General features: G+C 36.7%; 1 protein-coding gene across 2 annotated transcripts in view; it reads left to right on the plus strand.

Annotated features, from left to right (window-relative positions):
* Window positions 1–5,520: 5,520 nt before the first annotated feature.
* Window positions 5,521–23,590, plus strand: part of NUP35 (nucleoporin 35) — a 34,683-nt gene continuing 16,613 nt past the window's right edge. The window contains exons 1-4 of one of the 2 annotated variants that reach the window (XM_081051685.1): window positions 5,543–5,597; window positions 8,846–9,016; window positions 11,302–11,429; window positions 14,055–14,115. In XM_081051685.1, coding sequence (XP_080907811.1) covers window positions 5,558–5,597; window positions 8,846–9,016; window positions 11,302–11,429; window positions 14,055–14,115 — 400 coding nt within the window. In that variant the 5' untranslated portion in view covers window positions 5,543–5,557. Of the gene's footprint in view, window positions 5,598–8,845; window positions 9,017–11,301; window positions 11,430–14,054; window positions 14,116–23,590 lie in introns of both variants that reach the window. The other variant, XM_081051684.1, reaches the window with a different exon arrangement.

Here is a 23,590-nt window from a genome sequence, read left to right on the forward strand (position 1 = left end):
ATTGATGAGTATTCAGTATATATGGTAGATACACAAGTTGTTTGGCCGTGAATATATCAAACATATTGAAAATAAATAAAATTGAGATTTCACACATATCCAACTGTTTAAAATTTTGTTTTGAATTTAAGAGAAAGATGAAATATATATAGCCCAGAGCTAATTTTCTGGTTGGATGCTCTGGAGCCCTACATACTCCATTCAAGTGTTTCAGGGATTACTTGGAAGTGTGATAGTCAGTAGACAGTTTAGGGTACATGAACCCTGAAATAGTGGGGCTTGCGTTCTCCCTGTTTTTTTTTTAAACCCCAACCAGAGCAGTTCTGTGGTATGTCTTAAGTACTGCACCATAATTAGTTTAAAGAGTTCCCCATCTAAGTTTGAAAAATCAATTGTCTACAATAATAGCACTTTGATGAAATCTTATGCCAGAATAGAAAAGGGGAACAGGTATTCCACTTTATATGATATTTTATTTAATATGTTCATAAGGGAAAGGAAAGCAAGTATTGTAATTAAGATAATATTCATGAACAGAAGCATATGGTTAACATGCAATATTCCTAAAGATTGTAGTTTAACAAGAAACGTATAAAAGTAAAATCATGCCATACAAATGTTTTTCATTCAAGATAATCCAAGTTATGAGAATATCATTTTAACAAAAAAAGGATAAATAATTAGAACTACAAACAGGTGTTCATTTTATAATATAATTAATAAGCACTTCTAATAGAATTAATGTACAAAACTTTAATTTTAAAAATCTGAAAACATGCAAAATTGCATCAAATAAGTTATGTCAGATAATTTACCCATTATTCAATATTTATTTAGAGCTTGTCATTAATTCATTTACTTTTTCAATATATATTTATTGACTACTGATAGAAATACAGAAAAAAACTTAAGGTCCCTGTCCTCAAGAAAACCTATCTAGTGGGACTGAAAACTTATAAAACAAATATCTTACAGCAAATGAGTTGCAGAATATGTTGTACATCCTGAAATGGCATGATGGTTGAGGGCTGGCAGGGCTGGGGCAAGTTTGATGGCAGAAAAGAGCTGCTACTTAGAGGATGGACAGGACTTTGCAAATTGGGGCGGGAAGCAAAGAGATGCTAGGCAAGGGGATTGCTGTGAGCAAGAATACGATGTGGAGATCTTTCACAACAGGTTGAAGGTTTGCAAAGGGCTATAATGGGAGAATTGATTGGAGCAGAAGGCTGAAAAGCTTTACTTTTTAAGGCCAAGGTTTTCAACCACCCTAGGTAAAGGTAGGTGACAAGGTGTATTCCCTTTATGGGTGCCTATTGAAATCTCCAAGAGATCCTCCTGCCCTCCTGTCTCAGTCCATTTCGGCTGTTATAACAGAATACCACAGACAGGGTGACTTATAAACGACAGAAATTTATTTCTCAGAGTTCTGGAAGCTGGGAAATCCAAGATCAAGTCACCAGCAAATTTAGTGTCTGGTTAGAGTCTGCTTCAGGTTCATAGATGGCAGTCTTGTTGTTGTATCCTCACATGGCAGAGGAGGGCGTTGGGGAAGAACTCCCTGGGGTCTGTTTTGTAAGGGAACTAATCTCATTCATGAGTGTTCCACCATGATGACTCAATCACCCTCAAAGTTCCCACCTCCAGATACTATCAATTTGGGGTATTTCAACATATGAATTCTGGGGGACACCAATATTCAGTCTGTAGAACCTTACACCCTGAGAGATTCTGATTTTCCCCTTCCCTTGCTGCCTAAGTGAAAATGAATGTAGTGTAATGAGGGGTGTTATTGGTTGGCATGTGTTGCCCATGTGAATTCTGTGGAGCTGAGGAAAAGGAGGCTGATGTAGGGAACAGGAAATCCATGAAGGTTTTGGACAGCTGGGTAATGTGTATAGAGAAGGGAAAATTGACCAGTGGTATTTTAGATTTGGTGGGAGAGACTGAGCACAGGAAAATGTTAAGGGTTGACTGCAACTGTCTAGGAGTTAAGTAGAGAGAAAGAATAGGACTTGTTATCCTAATATTTGATGGCAGGGAAGGTGGAAGCCAGAAAAAGCAAAAGGGACCAGGCACTGTACCTCGCATAACCACTTTTCAAAGCAGGTATTGTTTCTATTTTACACAAAGTAAAATCTACAAAGATTTAATATCAATCCATGTAATTCGGGATTTAAGTGGGAAATTTGGGCTCTAAATTCAGGTCTGACTTTAAAATGTATGTAGTGTAATGCTATAACATACTGATTTTAATTTCTGGTTACTAAAAGGCTAATAGGACACGGACAACTGGAATGGGGCAAGTTTTTAGGGGTAAGATGAGTTTGTCTTTGAGGTTTAATGTCCTAGTAGGTTGTTCAGCAAGCATTTGGAAAATTATCATTTGGCTTTAGAGAGAGGAGGGGCATACAATAATGGAAATTATTTGCATAGCTGTGACAATCAACAAGGACTCCAAAGGAGACCATAAAGAATTGAGGAAGAGAGAGGACAAAGGCTTCACTAACAATACTATTTCCAGGTTACAATAAAATGGGATCAGGTATGGAAAAGCCAGGGAAAGAGTAGAAAACTGTGAGGAGAAATAGGAAGTGTAGCATCATCCAAAACAAGGAAAACACTTATATATATGAATAGATTGTCAAAGCTGTTGAATACTGCAGATGTCAAGGATACAGACCTAATAAGACAATTAGGAGAAAAATAGTTGGGGGGTCAGTAGTTTCAGATTTACGCAGGAACCAGTGTGTAATGAATTAAAAAACAAGATGGTGAAGTTAGAGAAATAGACAAAACTCTGTAAGACCCTTCTTTTGAGATCTTGAAAAAAAGAGAAGAAATATGAGAGAAATTAGTGCATGCTGGCTAGAAGAAAACGTAGTTCTAGGGAAGATTTTTGGCAGAACAAACTGGGCATCTTTATACCTTGATAAAGAAATAGACAGTTGAAAGCATAGAATTAGAAATGCAAGTGAAGAAAGGAAAGTGACTTTCTTAAAATAAAAACATTTTAATCTTAATAATACTAAAAATAGTAAATACACCTACAATTAACCACTAAAAATTATGTAAATTAAAAGCCCTTCTTAAGACCTTCGATTTACAAACCCCTTTCCCACTCCATCTTTCCTGTTAATAGTTTGACACAAAGGTTTTCCAACTTCTTTTTTAAATAAGCATGTCTCTCTGTTTTTATACTTTTTTATTGATTTTTTTAAAAGTTATTTTTATTGGGGAATATTGGGGAGCAGTGTGTTTCTCCAGGGCCCATCAGTTCCAAATCGTTGCCCTTCAATCTAGTTGTGGAGGGCACAGCTCACTGGCCCATGTGGGAATCAAACCGGCAATCCTGTTGTTCAGGGCTCACATTCTAATCAACTGAGCCATCCAGCTGCCCTGTTTTTATACTTTCTGTTGTTAAATTAAAATGGTGTCGTATAAATGTTTTAAAATTGCTTCTTTTAGTATATCCATCCTGAAAATTTTTCTAGGTCAATACAGACACTCAAATATCAAATCCATTTTCTTAACAGATGTGCATGATCTTCTGTTAGGCTAGATCGTAATTTATATAGAATTCCTTCATTGGTGAACCTTTCTTGGTACCTTAGCTCTGAAAAGGCAATTGCTGGGTGTGGGGCAAAGATCCACAGTCTAATCTCTGGAACCTATGAATATTTCCTTATATGGCAAGAGATACTTTGCAGATCTGATTATTAATTTAATCAGTACGACTAGAGATTGAAATGGTAAGATTATCCTGGATTATTTGAGTAGGCCCTAAATATAATTACTAATGTCCTTATAAGAGGCAGGCAGAGGGAGATTTTACTACAGAAGAAGAAGGCCATGTGATGATAAAAGCAGAGAGAAGCAGTGTTGCAGAGGTAGATGCTATGCCCCGGGTTTTGAAGGGCGAGGACAGAGCCTCTAAAAGCCAAGGAATATAGTTAGCCTCCAGAAGTTAGAAAACACAACGAAACAGATTCTCCTCGGGGTTCCTCCAGAAGAAACCAGTTTTGCTGACACCTTGATTTTAGCCCCTTAAGACTCATTTCAGATTTCTGGCCTCCAGAACTGTAAAAGATAAATTTATGTGGGTTTAAACAGCCAAATTTGTGGTAATTCACTATGACCTCATCTGAACTTGATTACATCTGCAAATACCCTATTTCCAAATAAGGTCACATTCGTATGTACTGAAGGTTAGGACTTGAACATATCTTTTTGGGGGACACAGTTCAACCCACAGACCTGTAAAAAAGAAAGTCAATTCATCTGTCAGTGGTTTTAATTTTTTATCTCTGGGAACTTGCCCGTGAGTGCTGGAATTGTTATTGCCTCATTCAAATCACAAAATTCTTGCTCCATTGGAGATTTCAGGAAATCCCAGAGAACACAGTGAGGGAGGATGGTTGGTATTTTGAGGATACTGAGTTTGGTACGGGCCAGAAATATCCCATAACATATACATGTCATTTTTATAATTAGTAATTGAGCAAAACTGTATACCCAAGAAAGTCCGGCTGTATTCTGCTGTGTGGTGGGCTCGTATTTACTATCTTTTGTGTGACAAGGAGGTCAAGAAAAGAAAAAAAAAAAAAACAACCCTATACCTCAATTCAGCTTAGGCAAGCTACCTAACAATGGAAGATAAGCAGGTTAGAGCAAAAGTGCTGTGGGAAATTTTCGGCCACCCGCACATATCTTCCGTTAAAAACATGTACCCAGTTAAGCTTACCCCAAAACTGGATATCCTGTTGCTGCAGCAAAGATAAGCAGAACATCCCCTTAAGGAAAACCTAACCCTGGGAACATCCCCTTAAGGAAATCTACCCCTGAGAACATCCCCTTAAAAAAAAAAAAACACAGCACCCCTTTTTGTCTCCAAGACACATAAAAAGGGATGGGAAACAGTGCTCAGGGCTCTCGCTCACTGCTATGTCAGTGGAGGCTTGAGCCCAGATTCGAATCTGTAATAAAGGCCTTGTTAATTTGTCCAATTCGGCTCCGTGGTCATTTCTTGGGGACTCGCTCCGTAACATTTTGTATGTATTAATATGTAACAAGACAGCAAATATGAGTTATGCTTTAATGTAAAATTGTGCCAATATAGCACAATGTTTTTTTGAAAATGGCAGAGATGATAGAAAACAAGCTATGAGAATGGAGCTTCACGTACTAAACCCAGAAATCCATACTGGAATGTGGCACCAACTGTTTCTTCAAGCCAGCTTTTTCAGGTGTTACTTGGAAAAGCTGACAGATGACGGAGCACTGGGTAAACTCGCGCTGATTGTGAACCTTGAGCTAAAGCATTCGCACCACCCTACTAGTTTCACAGCACATTCGTCACCGACCCAGGGAAATCCTCCTCGGAGTCTGCGCAGAGACGTTGCCCTACTCCAAAATGACGGCTCGGGTGCCCACAGCTCACGGGAAGCGCATATCCGGAAGTTACGCAACCCCATACGGCAGCGCGGCCCTACCCGTGGGGACAGTTTCCGCCATTTTTGAAAATCGGGAAGGTCCCAAGCTAAGTGTAGTTGCCGCCGGGATGGCAGCCTTTGTCGTGGAACCCCAGGCACCCACGTTGGGTGAGTGAAAAAGTGCTTCTCTTTTCTGGCACTGCGATTCACGCCGTTGGCCCGACGCGGGCCAAAGGGAAAGGCAGTAGTCATCAGGCTCTGGTCAGGGGCCGAGGGGTCGTCTTTGGCGCGCTCCCAAGTTCCTAGTCAGCCCCCTGCCGAGGCCTCGCCATCCCGACGCACCCCTGGCGTCTTAGACTCGACGCTGGGTTTCGGGATCCGGGGAAACGTCGGTGGCCACGGATTTATGGGCGTCCACGTGAGTGGGCGGGGCCCTGGGGTGTGGTGACCGACCATTGCTCTCTGGTCACCTGGGCTTGTGGTTCCTGTTTGATTCCAGCCCTCTCCTGGCGTTTGCCAAAGGAACCTGTTATCACTGGACGCTTGAATCGTGCCACACTTATTTAATCGGGTGATGACAGTCGTCGAGATTCTGGCCCTAAGAGGAAGCCAGGAGTTCTCACGATTTTTCCTGCCTTCACCGTGGCAAAGGGACCAGCTCTTGTAGGAGGTCTTTTTTCTCAAATCAGTCACGTAATGAAATTTTTGAAATTCATTCCCTTTATATAATGGGGAGCATTGCTGAAACGTGTCGTTGAAAAAAATTTAAGTTGACAGGACGTCGCCTTCTTTTTTTGTCTGCTGAGTTTTGGGACGTGTGAGAACCGTCGAATACTTTAGAACAACAGAAAATAAACCGTCTACTTTCATATGTTTGAAAATTAGGTTACGACTTTCTGAGTTTGGAAAAGAAAGCAAGTGTGATATCTGAAGAATGAAGTGTTCTTTTAGATTGGAAGGGCATATATAATGCTTTCCATGTTTTGTGCAAAATAAGTTTCTTTTGAGAATAGAGTGACATGAACTGTTTTACTATTAGTCATACAAAGCTAAATGCATAATGTCAGTGGAGATACTCTGCTATATTTAAATTTATGTGCAGATGTTGGTCTAAGTATTTATGTTTTGTATTATTTTAGTAATCCGAAAACTATTCATTTCCAGTTCCACAGTTTTCTACTCAACAAAAACATGTTGGAGTGCGTATTTCTTGGCGTTGCAAATGTGAATAAACCTGACCCTGGTCAGAACTCTGACATTAGCTGATATTAATTGTTCAAGTCCACATATTGCAGATATTCTAGGTGATGAATAAACATTTTCCCAGCACCTAATTTTGTGTTAAAACTAAGGGTTACTTTAACTAACAGTTGTAGCTGAGTAAGAAGGCACAGTACTTACCATTTTAGAAACACATACTGTGACATGGAATGGGAAGACTTGCACAATCCGCTGGGATACATAGCTTTCTCTTTAAGTGAAATTTAGCCTGAAGGGTCATCAGTGACAGTCTGATAAAGAGTCCTTTGTGCCCTCACTCTGGTGCTTTGTACAGTATCAAAATATATGTCCAGATGTATCAGAACTTTTCTTGACTTATTTTTATAATTACCATGTTTCGTCGAAAATAAGACCTAGCCGACAGTCAGCTGTAATGCGTCTTTTGGAGCAAAGATCAATATAAATATATGAATATAAATTTATTATATTAAATTAATATCAACACAAATATAACATAAATTAAATATTAACAAATGCTAATATAAAAATATTAATAAAAATTTTATTATACGACTGTGTCTTATATAGTAATATAAAACCGGGTATAATACAATATAATAGCGGGTCATATATTATAATACCAGGTCTTATATAATTATATTAATTTTTGCTCTAAAAGATGCAGACAGAACAGCTGATTGGCTAGGTCTTATTTTTGGGGAAACACAGTACCATATTATTTTTTTTCTTTTGGGGCATGGGAGAGTGAAAGTAGTTGGTGTTACCTAAAATTTTTTATTTATTACTATGGGTTTTTAATATCTGTTAAGAAAACGCTTTTGTTTAGACTTATGGTTTGATTTTAGTGTATGTTCTTTGGAAATATGTCGTAGTAACATAGTAACATAGTAACATAGTAACTAGCACTTTAAAATAATTACAATGTAATTATAGTTTTTTCTGCTTGCTTTATCTTTTTCCTGAATTACTTTACCTTTTTCCTATTTTATACACTTGCATTTTAAATATCTAGGTTAATAACAAGAAATAAGAGGACGAATAAATAATTGACAGCATTTGGATGCAAGAAACACATTTTTGAGGCTGTTTTGAGGTTAAGGAGTAGTTAAGACGATATAAATGATACACAAAACGTTTGCTATTTCTGAGTGCCGTGAATCACATTCAGGCTTGTCACATAGTTGAAAAATTAAATTTTCATGAGCAGAAATTGTAAAATTTTCATATGTACATTAGTCACTCAGTTTTGGCTATTATAAGATACCATTGTAATAATAATTAATATTTGTTGAACATTCACTGTATATTAGGCATTGGGTCAAGTGCTTCACTTACTGTAATTGCAATCAAAGATGTTGGATGCTGAGAGACTTGAACCTAAGTCTCTGACTCCAGAGGCCATATTTTCCTTACTGTGCTGTTTTGCTCTGAAATTAGAGTACTCTAAGTTATAGCTTCCTTATCTTCATAGTGGGAATAATAATAAGTACCCTGTAAATTGTGAAGCTTAATTTTCAATAGATGATTATGAAGTAGCAGCTATTTTAAAATTGGTTGTATCAGGGAAGCTTGAAAGTTATTCCTAACTTTAAAATGAATGATTTTTACAAAATGATCCAAAAAGTAAACTTTGCAAATCTTTTAAATATGTTTCTTAATAGGAATGCTAATCATTACTATTATTTCATATGTGCTCTGTGTGCATGAGTTCACTTCATTCCAAAAATGATTTACAGTTTTTATGTGTGGGGATTTTAAAAATGTGACATATAGTAAGTTAAACCCATTGTTTGATATGCTAAGACTTTGTGTAAGTAACTTGTACACCCTGTCCGTATTTTTGGTTGTTAACATAATAGAATCTGACCCAGAAATGCAAAAAGGTTTTCCTGCATGTATTAGGGATTTCTTTTTTATGTAATAATTATTTTTTATTTAAAAATAAGTGTTGATTCTTAAACCTGTGAAATAATGCTCACAAAAATAGCAGTCAGAGATTAATAGTCATATTTTTCTAGCAATAATTTTTATTGGTTTTTAAAATAATAAATTTAATTGGTTCTACAGTATTTAACAATATTGATTACATTTCCAAAATTATTTATGTTAGATTCTTACCTCTTTTTGTTAGATAGTATAATATTAAAGTTATTTTATTTTTTTGATTCATTCAGGATCTGAACCAATGATGCTGGGTTCACCCACATCTCCAAAGCCAGGGGTTAATGCCCAGTTCTTACCTGGATTTTTAATGGGGGATTTGCCAGCTCCAGTAACTCCACAACCTCGATCAATCAGTGGCCCGTCAGTAGGAGTAATGGAAATGAGATCACCTTTACTTGGAGGTAGGTAGATTGCTTAAAATAGTTTCATAGTACTATTAGTACATGTACTAGAATTTTAAAAAGAGTAATGGTGCAGCTTTCACCTTATTAACCCATTTACTAATTTAAAAATTAAGTAATGGCTTTATTTTTTTATTTTAAGACTCTTGGAATAGAGGTGTAAGGGATATAAACTACAGTAGTTCTCCCTGCTTATCCTCAGAGGATATGTTCCAAGACCCTCAGGGGATGCCTGAAACCACTGATAGTACCAAACCTTGTATATGCTGTATTTTTTCCTATACATATGTACCTATGATGAAGTTTAATTTATAAATTAGGCACATTAAGAGTTTAACAATAATAACTAATAATAAAAAAGCAATTATAACAATATACTTTAATAAAGTTGTGAATGTGATCTCCCTCAGAATATCTTATTGTACTGTATGTACAGCATGGATACACTGGACAAAGAGATGATTCATAGCCCAGGCTGGACAATGAAAGATTTCATCATGTTACTCATGACGGTGCATAATTTAAAATTTATGAATTGTTTATTTCTTCACTTTTCCATTTAATATTTTCATACTGAGAGTAATTGAAACTGCAAATAGCACAACTGTGGGTAAGGGGGGACCACTGTACTATAATTCAAAGAATCACTCATTAAAAATGTGCTTACTACGTTTCATCTAATCTAAGATGCTACTGATTGTAAAACTCAAGTTATTTTGAGTACCACTAAGAAAGAAAAACAGTAAATATGTTACAATGCCAAGATCCATTTTTTGTCAATTACTCCTGTTTCAGAGGTGTTCAAGTCTGTGTGTGTATGGGGGGGGGGGGAGAAATATGGTTGTTTAACTTGACCTGAGCTTAAATAATTCATCTTAAATGTAATAACAAATATTCAGTCAAAAGAAGTGTAATTTGAAAATTTGTAGCTACGAATTCTACTTCTAGTCAGAGTGAATTAAGATTGTTACTTGTAGTGTGTTTAGTGAAAGATCTTACTTCACAAACTGGAGTTTTTGACATAGAATATGCAATTGTCAGCACAGAATGTTGTTACCTAAATGCAACATATGTCTTTCACAGGATGCTTTAAGAAAGAAATATTTTAAAAGATAACTTTGAAGTTTTGACTATGAGGAGTGAGAATTAGGTACAAAAATGATGCGATTCCAAATGTGAGCTAATACCCTTTCAATAGATGTTTAAATGTAAACTCTTCTTATTTTGTCTTTAAAGTATTGTTTTGTTTAAAGTGGTTTATTTTATATATATATGTACATATACACACACATATTTATATATATGTATACAGGATTGATCATGTACAATTATCATAAATTATATTTGAAGTAATTTACTTTAAAATATCTGGACAGATTTTTGTTTTGTATATATTTTGAATGTGTTACTATTTTAGCTACAATATATTGAGTACTATGAGCCAGGCAGTATGCTACCTATTTTGTTATTTTCATTCTTTTCTATCAATCTTAAAGGATAGGTAGTAGTATCCCTAGTTTTCAAAAGAGGAGACTTACGCTAAATGCAATAAAGAACTTGTTGGAGCTCACTTGTTAGTAAGTGACAGAGCAGGAGTCTAAAGCCCAGGTCAGTCCCGCTCTACAGCCTGTGCTCCAGACAGCTTACGCTGTACCGACTAGGTTCAGACATTCGTTTACACAGGGCATGGGCTGCTTCACTATTTGGCATTGCTGATTCTCTGACTTAATAAGACATCTTTATGTTCCTAAAAGTTGGTCCTTATATCTTTATTATGTACTTAAATCTAGTTTTACTGTGAAACATATGAATGGGATCTGTTTCATTTTGACAAATTCCACATTAGGGGATTATATTTATTAAAGTATATACAAACTGAAGCTTTTTAATATCTACTTTCAAGTGAGAAATAGGATCAAGTTTTGTATTGACATGTTAAATATTTTGTAGAGAAAGCAAAAGTTCCATGTGTTTACTAAAAACTGAAATTTCTGTTTACTTATTCTGAAATCTTTTATTCAAAGTGTGGGCTGTGGATCACCAGCATTGGCATCGTTAGGAGCTTGTCAGAAATTCATAATCTCAGACTCTACCCTACACATTCTGAGTCGGCATCTGAATTTTAACAAGATCCCTAGGTGACTTTCATATGTATTAAAGTTTGAGAAGCACTAGGAGACAAGAATTTAAGTCAATATTTTAAAAATATAAATTAAAAAAAAATCTTATCAGAAAGATGGAAGATTTCTTTTTTCTCACCTGACTATATTTTTTATACACTGTAGGTGGGTCACCACCACAACCAGTTGTACCAGCTCATAAAGATAAAACCGGAGCACCACCAGTTAGAAGTATATATGATGACATTTCCAGCCCAGGCCTTGGATCAACACCTTTAACTTCAAGAAGACAGGTGATACACATACCCTCATTCATGATCCACAATTAATAATTTCACATTCGGCTATCCAGTGAGGGTCAGTAATTTGAAATGTTTCCCTGAGGTCTATTTTAGTGTAACTTTATTGCACAAAATAAGAATTAAGGACATTTATCATAGAATCTACTTAAATTGTGTTTATTATGAAATGTACTTAAAAATATAAAAGAACTCCAGATTATTTTCTCATATAGGTCATTCTATGGATTCTGTAGGTATGTCTTATTCACCTTCAGAGTCCTTGCTCCTAACCTACTTAATATACATGTAGAAATAATTATGGTTTAAGTCATACCAGTTCTTTAAAAAGTTCAATATTTATACATAATTCTGTAAAAGAACAAATGAAAATTCAGGGTTTTTTCCAGATCTAGGGCACTTAGTAATGATTTGAGATCTTTGTTTTAGGAATTTTTTTATTAATATAAGACCACTATCCTTTTAGATCTAAGTTCCCTGTTTACTTTACTAAAAACACTGCCTCCTGCATATTTATGAGCTGATGATTTATGATGGTTTAGTATGTTCCTGATATCGGTGTTCTGATGGTGACGTTAAGTTTTGGTTGGTGTAGGTGTTTTGATGGTGTCATTTTCACTCGTAGAGTATGCAAGATAGAGATTCTCTGCTTCGATGGGCCTGATTGCTACAAGAACGTGTCTGATACTTATAAAGTTCCTATGGTGCACAGGCCCTAATCTCACAGTTTAAGTAATTTGTCAAGGGTAAGGCAGCTGGTCTAGCAGAGCCAGGCTTTCAACCCAGGCAGCCCTAAATCTAGAGCTTGTGTTTGTAACAGCCATCCTGTGCTAGTATTACTGTGATAACTCTTGATTGTCACTTTGAAGGTGGTATGGATTTTTTTTTAAAGTAGGAGTTTAGTAGCTTTTGTAGTCACAAGTGTTCTCTCCTACCACTATTGTGCTTAGGACTTATAAAGTATGTCAGTTAAACTGATAATTTTTTTTGTATAAAGACGTTTCTGCTGTTTAATTTGGAGAAATGTTTTATGGCTTTCCCTAAGTCAAATATAGCATAGTTGTTGGAAAGTTGAAGAATAGCAGAAAGCATCTTTCAGTAAATTTTGATTATTTATAGGCTTGATATCCCTGGCATAGTAAGCCTACTTGTCAATCAAAACAAAATGAATTCATTGTGTTGAACAGATTATCTTCTCTTTGCAACACTTGCAGACCTTCCTGCCTGTCCAGTACTGTAGCCACCAGCCAAGTGTGGTTCTGGATACTTGAAATGTGGCTATTGCTGTACTTAATTGAGGTATATGTGTCTATAAAATTTAAAATTGCCTATATGGCTTGTGTTATATTTGGATAGTGGTGGTCTAGACCAGGGGTGTCCAAACTTTTTTCAACGTTTTTCACCAAGGGCCATATGTGGTAAAATACACAAACAGCCAGGCCACTCACTTGAGGTGAAGTACGTATTGCCTCACCTGGTTTATTTAAGTAAACTAAATATATTATTGAAATTTGCTGCGGGCCAATTAGCAATGGATCATGGGCTGCAGTTGGGACACTCCTAGTCTAGACTTAACAAATCCAGAATATTCTCGTCTGGAATATTTTTCTTAAGGTTGGTAAGCAAATCTGGCATTTAGTTTGGTATGAGAATCACTGGCTTATAAACTTGTTAGTTTTCATTATTCCTCTGATGATACATGGAAAGAAAGGTAGTTTACAGTTATTGCTATGTTCAAAATATAAGTATTTGTGAGTCATAATTTGTAGAGAATGTTTTTGACTTGAAAATTGGTAAGAATATTATTATTAGATTAAAGCCCAAATTAATTTTGCGTCCTAAGACTTTGCTCAACCTCTTCAATTGTGAAAGATATTGGCATTAAGAATTGAATGATATGTTTTGTATCTCTCCTGACATTCTTTCAACATTTGATTCTGGTTGTTAGATAATAGTAAGATTTTAGATTTTCTTAGTTTAATCAGGATTTGTTAATAGAATTTATATTTACTTCTAGAGAAAGAGTGTTGTCATTCTTGATTTGATACTATTATCTTTGTTTATAGAAGGATTTTTACTGTAATCTTTAATTTTCTCACATTTAAAGGAAATAGTATTGATAATATTCTTGCTTTGTAACTTTCTACTAGTAAAGGCAGAGATATTCTGTCTTTTACTGTGTAGATTGTTTTAAATCTATAGTATTTCATCGTTTGTAAATGTCTGTTTAAAATAAAATCTTGCCATCTTTCTACTTTTCTGTGTGAGCTTGGTGGTTTGAAGAATCACCATTGTTTGTGTTATTTCAAATATTGTACCTTAGGAACTAAAACCAAATAGCAGTGTTACTTTCTATTAAAAATAATGCCTTTTTACCTAATGCAACTTTACTTATTTTAAACAAAGAATATGCTAAGGGTCTAGCATGTTTTAGATTAATACTGCTCAACTTAAAAAAGAAATTAGGGAGTACTCTTTGATAGTGAGCTGATTATAGGCATCTGTAGTACCTGGTAGACATTCAGTTGTCTGTTCAGTGAAGGCTTTCAATACCTATTGTGTTTGTTATTGGTAGAACTTGGCAGTTTTACCTTAACACTTTCTTCTGTTTTTATGTAGCCAAACATGTCAATAATGCAGAGTCCTCTTGTTGGAGTTACAACAACGACTCCCGGAACAGGTAAGCAAAAGCCTTTTTAACACCAAAGACTGTTCTCTACTCTTCGAATGAAGATAATATAAGACCTTTGTTGATAATTGCCAATTTCCCCCCGCCCCCAAACTTGGAGACCTTCTCAAATGTCAGTAATTTCCTTCAGGAAGGAAATACTTTGTGTATTGATTGTTTTCTGAATTTAAAGATAAGATGTGATATTCTACTCAAAATATTAAGAATTAAAAATATTATATATTTAATAGTGTCTCCTGAGATACTAAAAACTAATAAAGAGCTGTTGCAATTGGGAAGAATATGGAGACTGAATAATAAAGGTGTTTTGAGAGGTATTCATAGATATAAATCTGTCATTAACTATAAACAGCCACTGATTATATCTAGATTTTTTAAAGATTAATGGTATTCTTTTGTCACCATCAGCATCATCATCAGTACACCTCTTATTATATATTCATGTATTCATAATCTAGCAAGTGATCATTCAGCAAATAATTGAGCATTTAACCATGTACCAGGCCCTGAGAAACTGAACAAAATACATAGCCCTTGCTTTATGGAGCTTACATTTATTTACAGAATTTACATTTGTAAATTAAGTAAATTATGAAGTTTGTTAGAAGGCAATACATTTTATGGAGGAAAATTGAGCAGCAAGGGGGAGTAGGAAGTGAGGGCTTATATAGTTTTAAATAGGGTGGTGTATTAGTTTTCTATTGTTACCATAAAAGAAATCACCACAAACTTAAAAGTGGCTTAAATACTACAAATGTATTATTTTACAGTTCTGGAGGTGAGAAGTCTGAAATGGGTTTCTGGGCTAAAATTAAAGCATTCATATAGCTGTGTTAATTTATGGAGGCTCCGGGGAGAATCTGTTTTCCCTAATGTTCCATCTCTTAGAGGCTGCCCATGTTTCTTTGCTTGTGGTCCCCTTCATCTTCAAAGCCAGCAACTTTGTATCTCTGATGATTTTTCTGTAGTCATGTCACCTCTCTTGCCAGGACCCTTCTGAATATATCAGGTTCTTCTGGATAATCCAGGATAATCTCCCTATTTTATGGACAACTGATGAGCAGCCTTAATTCCACCTGCAACCTAATTCTCCTTTGCCATGTAATGTAACATATTCCCAGGTTCCAAGGATATGGACTTGGCCATTGGAGGGGGGGCATTATTCTGCTTCCTACAGATAGTTGAGGAGAAAGTAACATTTGGTCAAAAACCGGAACTACCGTAAGTAAGGGAAGTAGGAAAAGTGTTCCAGGCAGAGGAAATGCAAGTACGAAGCCAGTGAGACAGGAGTGTGTCTAGGGTGTTCAAATAACAGTAAGAAGGCAAGTGTGAAATGAGTGAGTGAGGGGGAGAGTAGTGGGAAATGAAATCAGAGAAATAATGGAGGCTGATATTACAGGGTTTTGTAAATCATTGTAACAAGTGGTTCTTACCCAGAAATGGTGGAAAACAAATAGAATGAGACTTGGTGTGATGAGAATAAACTTTTGGGTAAGGACCAGGCTAGAAGCAAGGAGAACAGAAAGGAGGCTACTGCATTAATGCAGGTGAGAGATGGTGGTGGCTTAGATATAAAGGAAGTTGGGAAAGGAGGATACGAGGAACAACAACAAAAATATGGAACAAAAACAACAGCAAGAGAGTAGATTTAAAATGAATCAAGTCAGCAAATATATAAAACAAAAACGTAGTGAGCACTCCAGTTAGAAGACAGAGATTGTCAGAATGAATAACAAAAGCAGTATCCACTGACAAGGTAGATCTTGCTATTCTCCAGATCCAGATTTCTTCAGTCAGGAATGCTCACTGACTGTGTCCTCAAAGTCTAGATTTCTACTTTCAGTTTTTTCAAGGCTATGTAGGTTTTTTCTATTACACTCCTCACATTTCTTTCCGCCTGCATCCCCTGTCCAATTCCTAAGCCACTTCCAGAGTTTTAGTTGTTATAGCAGCGCCCCACTTGTGATACCAAAATCTGTATTACTTTTAAATTACTACCATAACAAATTATCACAAACTTAGTGGCTTGAAACAACACAAATTTATTATCGCACAGTTTCTATAGGTCAGGTGTCTGGCCACAGCTTGGTTCTTTGCTTTAGAACTCAGGTGTCAGCAGGGCTGTGTTCCTTTCTGGAAGCTCTGGAGATGAAATGCTTCCATACTCATTCAGGTTGTTGGCCGAATTCAGTTCCATGTGGTTGTAGGACTGAGGTACCTGTTTCTTTGCTGACCTGCTTGGAGGTTGTTCCAAGCTTTTTGAGGCTGCGCTCATTCGTTGGCTTGTAGTTCCCCTTCTATCTTCAAAGAACAAATGGCAGATAAAGCCTTTTTTATGCTTTGAATCTCTTGCCTCCTTCTTTGTTGGATCTCTCTGACTTGCCTTTTCTGCCATCTGCTGCTATTAAGGGCTCATTTTATTACATTTGGCCCAGTGGATTACAGTTTTCCCCCATTATCGGACAGTAGAGCATTTCTATGAAACCTGAAATCTGAAATGGCCTAAAGTAATGAAGGATTATGTATCTCAGAATACATCTTGCTAGCGGAGTACAGAATAAATCAAAATAAAGCACATAGTCTCACAGACACAGTTCAAAGCGATGGCAGCTGTTGCTGAGATGCTGAATGTAGTTCAGGGAAGGAGCTTGGCTGCTCCTTGGGTATATGCTGCCTCTCTAAGGGCTCGCTGAAAAACAAATGTTGAATGCTATTTTTAATGTTCACCTTTTTTTACAAAAGTGAAATGCTCTGGATTTCTTTCAGTTAGCAAACACAGGTACTAACATAAGTCTTTTGTAAAAGGAAAGAGTTGTAGCACAAACTGAAACTGCGAAAAGGTGGGAATACCTATAATCCAGGGTAATTCCTTATTTTAAGCTCAGTTGATCAGCTTAATGCTATCTGCAGAGTCCTTTCACAGCAATACCTAGGTTAGAGTTTGAATTACCCATCAAATTTTGGGGGATATCTTTAGATTTCTGTCTTCCACATATATCATGGTGAAATATCTAGGATGTCACCTCAGTCTCATATTTGATGTGGAATGTCCTAAGGGAATAGGTTTTAACAGTCCTATTCTGATCAGACAAATAAGTAGCTTACAGTGCTTTGTTATATGACTATTTGTTATAATAGTGACTTGTTGTTTAATTGAGTCAGTAAGTGATGCCAGGGATTGAAAATGCAAAAACACATAATGTTAAGTAATATATTTGATGTGTTACAGGATCTCTTAGTTGTCTGAAAAGCATGCATTATAATGCTCTTATTGGTGTCAAGTGAAAGAGCACAGGATTAATCTGCTAAATATCCTTTTGTTAACTTATTTTTGTATAATATAATTTCTGTGAGGGTCTTGTAATTTTGGAAACGAAATATGAAAATGAGATTTGTGGTAGAAAAATATACCTATCGTAAATTGGCCACTGGGAGCCACTGCTGCTTCTACTCTGAATTTAATGAATTTGTATATAGTAAATCTTAATGGGGTATAAATGAAAAAGAATATTTTTGAAAATATATGATGAGCACGAGGACCTACCATTCAAGGCCAATAATAAGCAGGAAATGGGAAAAAGGAGTTGCCTTGAAAACATTAAGAGGAAAATGGAAACTTTTCACTTATAGCTATTTTTTTAAACTGTTATTTCATGTTAAATAGATGAAAATTTCTTGTATAATGAGTAAATTTGAACTTTCTGAGATTGGCAACTTTATAAAGAGATGTCGTGGGATTTAATGACACAAATGGTATTTTATGCTTAAGTCTTTGTGTCCAATAAGGAAGGGTGTTTTTTTTGTGTGTTTGTTTTTTGTTTTTTAAGTTCTGTAACTGATGTTCTCTTTTAGAGTCTTATTTCTGGTGCAAGAAAACCTTAGTCATATGACAAAGAGGGGAATCTGGATTAAAGAATTTCTGAAAGTCTACGCAGTCTTGGTATATTATTGCCTAGGTAGAGAATGCTGACTGTGTTTGCCCTATCTTTCCACATCCTCATCCCTCAATTTTCTTCTGCTACTAAATATTCATCTGCTTTTCATCTTCTTTTAAATTTAATTTTTTTCTTGAGAAGTTCTTTCACTTGTCTGTCAGCTCTCTTCTCGAAAGGCATACGTACCACTTACATCTACTGAATTAAAATCCTCGTGTTAGCATGTTGTTAACAGATTAAGTGTGATGATTACACCATAGCACTTCTGGGCTGCTTTTGTTGATGCTGGTAGCTCAGAGTTTTGACTATGTTCCTGGAAGGGAGGGAAAGGGGCTAATTTATCTGAGGGACGGTGCCCTGATCCTTTTTTTTCTGATCTGGGTTAGCTGTTCCCTGTATGTGCTCCTATAAAGCTCTCTCTGCTCAACTCTTGTCTTTCTCCATTACTGGTTTATGAATTCCTTCACGACATAGATTCCTTCTGTATCTTCATTATTTACCCATCAGAGAAGTGGGTGTAAATAGACCTCAGTAAATGTTGGTTGACTGAGTAGATTGATGGATTTAAGCTGTTAGTAAATTGAATGGTGGCCCCAAGATTATACATCTGCATCCTAATACCCGGAACCTGTGAATATTAGTAGGTGGCCAAAATATAAGATTAAAGATCCTGAGAGGAGGGGCTCTCACGGAGAGTTTAGACAGTTAAGGAGAGAGGGGAAGTTAATCCTGGTAATTACCTGGCTGTCCCTAAATCCAAGTCTAAGTGTCCTTAGAAGAGAGAGGCAGAGAGAAATCGGACAGAATGGAGAGACATGCAGAGGAGAAGTTGAAGTGATGACTGTGGCAAAGATTGGAGTGATGTGGCCACAAGCCAGTGAACACTGAAACATGCCAGCAATCACCGGAAGCTAGAAGAGGCAAGCAGTGGATTCTCCCATAGTGCCTTCTGCAGGTTTTTGGATCTGCTGAAAACTTGATTGGACTGCTGGCCTCCAGAACTGAGAGAGAATAAATTTCTGTTGTTTTAAACCACTCGGTTTGTGGTAATTTGTTACAGTAGAAAGAAGAAATGTATATATGTATATAGTGTTTTGAGGCAATGACATTCCAATGCCAAGCAAGAAGATTGGAGTACTTGTGTCCAACTTGGTACAGCATAGTTTATCTTTAATAATAATTAGAGTAAACACAACCTTATTCTAGATTACATTAGTTTCTTATTGCTGCCGAAACAAGTTATTACAGATTAGTGGCTTAAAACAACTCATTTATTATCTTAAAATTCTGGAGGTCTGAAGTCTGAAGTGGGTCTTTATGGACTAAAATCAAGGCATTGATAGGGTTGCATTCTTTTAGGGGAGAATCTTTTTTTTTCTGTTCTAGCTTCTACTGTGTTTCCCGAAAATAAGACCTAGCCACACAATCAGCTCTAATGCGTCTTTTGGAGCAAAAATTAATGTTAGACCCAGTATTTTATTATATTTATTTATATTTATATTTTATATTATAAAGACCCGGTCTTACAGTAAAATGAGATCCAGTCTTATATTAATTTTTGCCCCAAAAGATGCATTAGAGCTGATTGTCCGGCTAGGTCTTATTTTCGGGGAAACATGATAGTAGCTGCTCAGGATTCTCGGCTCATGGCTTCCTATCATCTTCAAAGCTTGCAATGGCCAATTGAGTCTTTATATCACTCTTTTCCTCATTTAGGGTCCCTTGTGATTATGTCAGATTTACTGGGTTATTAAGATTATCCTTTATAGGATAATCTTAATTTAAGATTAGATGATTAACAATCTTCTGTCTTCATCCTTAATTCCTGTTTCCCATGTAATGTAATTTATTCACAGCTTCTGAGGATTAGGACATGGACATCTTTGGGGGACCATTTTCTGCTTACCACATAGACTTTTAAAAATTAGTCGCCAACATTTATTTAGTTTCATGCCAGGTTAGGCATAGTACCATTGAGTGGTCTGTAGTTTTAGTGGGAGTAATATTTTACGTTTTAGTCAAAATAATAAAGATAGTTTAAAAAAATCAAATAGTATGTACTTAAATACAATGAAATGCAGCAGTCTTTAGCTTTATTCCTCCAGAACTAACCAGGTCAGATCTTAGAGCTATTCCTTTTGGACTTTACTTCCTAAATGAGATGCTGTATCCATTTTTTCATTGTTACTATAACAAATTATCACAAATTTAGTGGCTTAAAACAACTCAGCATAGTCTTTTACAGTTCTAGGAGTCAGAAGCCCAAAATCAATTTTATTGGGCTAAAGTCAAAGATAGTGTTGGTAGGGTGGGTTTATTCTGGAGGCTCTGAGAGAATTCTTCTCCCGCACTCCCACCCCCAGCTTCTAGCAGCTACCTGTATTCTTCGGCTTGTGGCCACTTCTTTCATCTTTAAAGTGTATCACTCTCATCTCTGTTTTCATCATCTGATCACCTGTCTGTAGCAAAATCTCCCTCCCTCTCTTGTGAGGACACTAATGTATATATGGGGGGGCCCACTAGAATAATCTTCCCATCTGAAGATCCTAATCACATATGCAAAGTCCCTTTTGACATATAAGGTAAGGTTCCAGGGATTAAGGATCTGGGGATGAGATTCCAGGGATTAAGATGTAGTTATTTTGGAGGGCCATTGCTTGGCCATATATGATTATATTGCTAATTCTTGATTTTCAGTTTCTAGTATTGCTCTATTTAAGGTAATTGAAGATATTATCTCCCCCACATTATCTGAATATAATTATATCAAACTTTATTCCTTTGTCAGTGTTTATATTATTATGACTATATAAGCACTGTCAGTGCTGAACCAAGTAGTATATTATAATGTATCCTTTCTGTAAAATTTTAATTTTTCTTTAGTTAAAAACTGTTCCTTTTTTCCCATTTGTCAAATTTTCTATGTGTCACTTGTTTCTTTTATTTTAAGCAAATGTTCTGTTGGTATGATACACATCTATCTTTTTTTAAATGCTCAAACATAATTTCAAAACAATTTTTGTTTGTTTATTTTAAACTGAGAATATCTTTTAGTCTCTCTGGTTGTTTCCTATTACAGCTATCATCCTAGGACTTGCCTTAGCAAGTTTCTAGAGTTGATGTATTTTTCCAAGATAACATGTTTTCTTCTTATTTCCTCATTCTGGTGAAGAAATATATTTGAGTAGCTTTCTAAGAAGGCTTCACTTCAGGGAAGTGAAATGTAAGTCCTCATGTCTGAAATGCTTTTTTTCTGTCTTTTGACTGGATTACTAGCTTGGCCGGATAGTATTTTACATCAGAATTTTGGAGGCATCATTCCCTTGTCTCCTAGCTTCTAGAGTTCGGTGGAAGTTACTTGCGGTGATGATTCCTGAGTCTTTGTATGTGGCCTGGTTTTGAAAAATTTAAGATGCCTCTATGGTTAGTATTCTCAATTCCATAAGCGTGCCTTGGTATGGGACTTTTTAATTTGTTTTGCTGGGGAATTAATTGATGGATCCTTTAAATCAAGACACTTTTAGTTCTGGGAAGTTTCCCTGTATGTATTTATTTGGTAATTGCTCTTGCTCTTTTTTTTGTTGTTTGTTCCCTCTTTCAGGAATTCCTTCTGATGGTGAGTGAGCACTGTAGACTTTTCTGTTTTTTCTTCCCTACGTTCTTTTATATGTATATTCTACTTTCTGAGAGTTATCCTCAATCTCAGCTTCCATCTCATAGTAATTTTTCTATTCTGTCATTTTAATTTCCAGGAATCTTTTTTGTTGTTGATGTTCTCTGAATATACTTAAAAATGTAGCATCCTGTTCTTGTTTCATGGGTATAATATCTTACCAGTGAGATTAATGTTTGTTTTTTATTTTTTATTCCTGCTCATATTGTCTGTTTTCTTCTTTTTCTTTCTACGTCTTCTGTCTTTCTTGGTGGAGGGATATTTACTGAATGAGGCACTACAAAGCTACTTGGAATCTGTGCATGTGTGTGCATCAGTAGTGACAGGAAGGGGAAAATTGGTGGCGAGAAGCTATTTGTCTCTTACCGGGCTTCACTGTAAGGGAATTGGGCAGTTAGCTAGATTTTTGTAGGGAAAAATCTGATTTTAGCATATGTAGGTCTTTTTTCTTTCAATTATTCCCAAAGAAGAATTTTTTTTTTTTTTTTTTTTATTGGGGAATATTGGAGAACAGTGTGTTTCTCCAGGGCCCACCACCAGCTCGAAGTCATTGTCCTTCAATCTAGTTGTGGGGGGCGCAGCTCAGCTCCAAGTCTAGTTGCCATTTTTAATCTTTATTGCAGGGGATGCAGCCCTCCATCTCATGTGGGAATTGAACCGGCCACCCTGTTGTTCAGAGCTCACACTCTAACCAACTGAGCCATCCGTCCAACCCGAAGAATTTGTTAATATTCAGCCTTAACGTCTAAGCTGGTATTCTTCATATAGAATGGGAGAAGTCTCCTTTTCAATACGCAGATTTTCGCTTAATCACTCTCCTTACAGTTGTTCTCCACTGTGATTGGACTCATTGACTACTGAGCCATTTGGATTCCTTTTCCTCAGAGTGTTGGGATGGTTTTTTCCTGCAGGCCCCCCCGCTAAGAGCTCCATACCCCCTTGTTGAAGCTGTCTCCTGCAGGCCCCCGGCTAGGAGCTCCATCCCCCTCCTCCGATACTAATCGGAGCTGTCTCCAATGGGGCCGGCAAGCCCCCCCCCCCCCGCTAAGGGCTCCATCCCTGTCTCCCGGGGACACTATGGTTAGAGGCCTCCCTCTCAAACAATGTTGAGGGATCACAGCTACTTGGGACGGACCTCCCTGGCACCCCGGCCAGATTCCCCCCCCAAACCTGGAGGCCTAACCCTTTAAAACAAAGCGCTGGACCCCAGTAAGTGCTCAGTCTTTGGGAACAATCCCGCTGAGCCCTCCGGCGTAATAAAGCTGTGTTCTCCCTGATCTCTGCGTGCCACTTGAGTCTCGGTCCTAGTCATTTTTTGCGCAACAAGAGAAGACTAAGTCCTTGGTCTCTGGGGGGTGGAATGGCTGAGTGACAGTCATCTGGCTGCCTAAGATGTGGAGGGGCCTGCCATTTCATCCTTTATTACACCCACTTTAAACTAGTCTTTCTTGATTTCATCCAGCAGCCTCTTTTACACCTTTCATAGTTGCTGTGGTCTCCAAAACCTGAAACTTTCTAGAATGACTGTCATTGGGTGTTTGAAGGTATTAGAGATGAAATAAGTGTTAACTATGTTTTATTGGATGTTGTTGTGTCCATTGTTCAATATGATTTTTGGGTACAATCAGATTGTTAAACTGAAAAGTCTAAGGAAACAGTCCCCACAAGATTACACTCACTTCAGATGCCAGCTGCAAGTTTAGGGGTACCCAGAACTGCTCTCACTTATGGCCTACAGGCTATAAATTCAGGGTTCCCAAACCCACCCTAAAGTTTGGTAATTTACTGGAAATACTCAGAACCCCCTGAAAGTGCTATACATATAGTTACAGTTTTATTACTGCAAAAGGGTCAAATA

Source organism: Rhinolophus hipposideros (genome assembly GCF_964194185.1).
Source record: "Rhinolophus hipposideros genome assembly, chromosome: 6".
Classification (NCBI taxonomy): Eukaryota; Metazoa; Chordata; class Mammalia; order Chiroptera; family Rhinolophidae; genus Rhinolophus; species Rhinolophus hipposideros.